Source organism: Colobus angolensis, unplaced genomic scaffold (assembly GCF_000951035.1).
Source record: "Colobus angolensis palliatus isolate OR3802 unplaced genomic scaffold, Cang.pa_1.0 Scaffold605, whole genome shotgun sequence".
Classification (NCBI taxonomy): Eukaryota; Metazoa; Chordata; class Mammalia; order Primates; family Cercopithecidae; genus Colobus; species Colobus angolensis.
Window position 1 is genome coordinate 727,971 of NW_012119655.1, and position 3,037 is coordinate 731,007.

Consider the following 3,037-nt stretch of genomic DNA (forward strand, 5'->3'; position numbering starts at 1 on the left):
TAGAGGATACAGCAGCCAGGGACTGGGGAGCTGACAAGGACAAAGGATGAAGATGAGTGGGATGAGGAGGAATTGAGAAGCCTGCTGTTGGGTGGTTATTCAGTTGGCCCTCCACAGCCATGGATTCCACATCCACAAACTCAAACAACCACAGACCAAAAATATTCTCAAAAATAGATAAATATAAATATGAACAATATGACAATAAAAATAAAGCAATACAATATAGGAACTATTTATATAGCATTTATTTCATATTTGGTATAAGTAATCTAGAGATGATTTAAAGCACACAGGAGGGTTCACATAGGTTATATGCAAATTCTATGCCATTTTATATAAGGGACTTGAGCATCTGTGGATTGTGGATTTTGGTATCATCAGGAGTCCTGGAATCAATCCTCCATGGATACTGAGGGACAATTGTGCACGTGGATATTGACCTGATCCATGGCAGTGTCCTGTAGTGGAGAGGAACTGGTGAGCTATGGGCCAAAGTTTTCAGTGAATGAGAGGGAGTCTCTTGCAGATGAGCTGCAAGGAGAGGTATATGTTCCCAAATGGAGAGACATTCAGGAGCATGGAAATCAAGAGCCTAGATTTCCTCACACTGTAGGTGAGGAAAAACTTTGCCACCATTTATTTTTTATTTTTTTTTTGGCAGAGTCCCTCGCTCTGTTGCCCAGGTGCCTCCCAGGTTCAAGTGATTATCCCACCTCAGCCTCCCGAGTAGCTGGGATTACAGGTGCCTGCCACCACACACAGTTAATTTTTTGTATTTTTAGTAGAGATGGGGTTTCGCTATGTTGACCAGACTGGTCTTAAACCCCTGACCTCAGGCGATCCACCTGCCTCAGCCTCCCAAAGTGCTGGGATTACAGGCATGAGCCACTATGCCTGGCCTCTTCTCACCTCTTTGGTTCTGTGGCTGGGCATGGGAATTAAACTAACATAAGACAGATTTACTGGAAAAGACATAAAAGTTTTAATGTTTTTATACATGCACAGGAGCCTTTGTAAGAAAAATAAAGACCTGTAGAAGTTACTAGGCCCAAAAGCTTACATGTCCTTTTAAACAAAGAATAATAAATTGCAGGGATGTGACACAACAAAGGGGCTTGGGCTAAGGTTGGCAAATTGTGGGAAAGTGACTAAGAACTGTATGTGAAAAGTTAATGGAAAATATAGGTTACAAATTTTTGTAAGGTTTTGTTTGTAGATTCATCTTAGTGGCAACTCTGCCTCTGGCAATAATATTCTCCTCTTCCTGGTACAGCAAGGGCACCTTTCACAAGGGAACTTTTATGTTCCACTTTAAACAGAAAGAGGGTGGTCAGAGAGCCTTCCCTGCATCTGTTTTTGCTCCATTGCCTCTGTCAGAAGAATCAATATGCCAAAATGGCATATTTGGGATGGCAGGCTCTAAACACTCTTCACCTAGTCTCCTCAAGCACTTTTACAGTTGGCCCTAATCCCCATAACAGTCCTGGAAACTTATTTTTACTGTTACGGAAACTGAGATTTAGAGGGGGGATGACTGAGCCACACCCCACACCCCAGAGAGCTGCTCCAAAGTCCTCCTTGAAATTAGTGCCAATGGCAGCAGCTATAATGACAGCCAGTTCACATAGAAGTGCCTCTGTTGATCACCAATTAACAGTAAAATCTGATAATATCTCATTCCAAGGTTGTCATAAGCACTAAATGTGGTTTTGTGACATAATAGGCATTTGTTTCTCCCCATTGCTTCCCATCACAATATATTTATCAAGACCTTTCCAAGGATACTAAGTCTAGGAAACTCAGGATCATGAAGAGAGGACATGCTCTTCCAAGTGAGGCTGAGGAGAGACTTATTTGTCTGGCGAGGCCTGTACTGACTAGTGACATTAAAAGAGGCGATCTGACTTCTCATACTGCGCTTGTCCCAGGCCCGCTGTTTGTCAACTGCTGGGTCCTCAGAGCCAAAACTGTTTTCCAACAGTTTTGAATTGAATAACAGCCAGTTATTCAATTTTCTCCACATTCTCTAATCGGTATACTCTTCAGAGTCCAAGGGACTTGCAACGTTATTACCCAATGGCTGAAGAATGTGCGCTTGACATCTTAGGCTGTAAAATGTCTCAATTTCAATTTCTAAGACATAAATGTCAGTGGATGGCATTTTCTGAACCCCTTGTCGATGTCCGTAAATGGCATGCTCTGAATTCAACTAAACAAAAGTATGGTTGGGGGGGAGATGTAGGGGCATGTCCAAATTATAATTGTTAAGAGTGTAAAGGGGTCCTGAGAAAGATTGCCAGATTTTTTTTTTTCTTTAGTCAGAGTCTCACTCTATCCCCCAGGCTGAAGTGCAATGGCGCGATCTTGGCTCACTGCAGCCTCTACCTCCCGCACTCAAGAGATTCTTTGCCGCAGCCTCCAGAGTAGCTGGGATTACCCCGGAGTCCGCCACTGAGCCTGACTAACTTTTGTATTTTTAGTAGAGAAGGGGTTTCACCATGTTGGCCAGGCTGATCTCGAACTCCTGAGCTCAAGTAATCCGCCAGCCCTGGTCTCCCAAAGTGCTGGGATTGCAAGCGTGAGCCACCACGCCAGACCTGGATTGCCAGATTTAGCACATAAAAATACAGGACTCCCAGTTAAACTCCTCTCAGATAAACCATTATTGCATGGGATACACTCACGCTAAAAACAGTTGTTCGTCGTTTACATGAAAGTCACATTTCATTGGGTCCTGCATTTTACCTCGCAAATTCTACGCCTGACACCAAAAAGTTTGAGAACCGCGCCTCTAGGCGACAGCAAGCGGAACTACGGCAAGCTCCCAGTAATTCCGGGTGCTGCACTTCCGGTCAGGCGGTCGGGCTGCGCGGCCCTGGGGCCAGCTTACCGCCGGAAGCCTCCGCGTCCCCGCCGGCCATATCCTTTTCCCGGTCCTGCTTCCCAGTGCCTCGGGCCTCCCGGGGCTGGTGCTGGGCGCCGAGCCAGCGGAGCCCACGGAACCCGCTTCCCGCCTCCACGCGGCAGCGCTAGC

General features: G+C 45.6%; 1 protein-coding gene across 1 annotated transcript in view; it reads left to right on the forward strand.

The window, feature by feature from the left end:
* The first annotated feature begins 1,533 nt into the window (after window positions 1–1,533).
* GATAD1 (GATA zinc finger domain containing 1) overlaps window positions 1,534–3,037 on the forward strand; it is a 10,771-nt gene continuing 9,267 nt past the window's right edge. Inside the window, exons 1-2 of the mRNA XM_011963252.1 lie at window positions 1,534–1,659; window positions 2,779–2,949. Of these exons, the coding sequence (XP_011818642.1) occupies window positions 1,534–1,659; window positions 2,779–2,949 (297 nt within the window). The remainder of the gene's footprint in view (window positions 1,660–2,778; window positions 2,950–3,037) is intronic.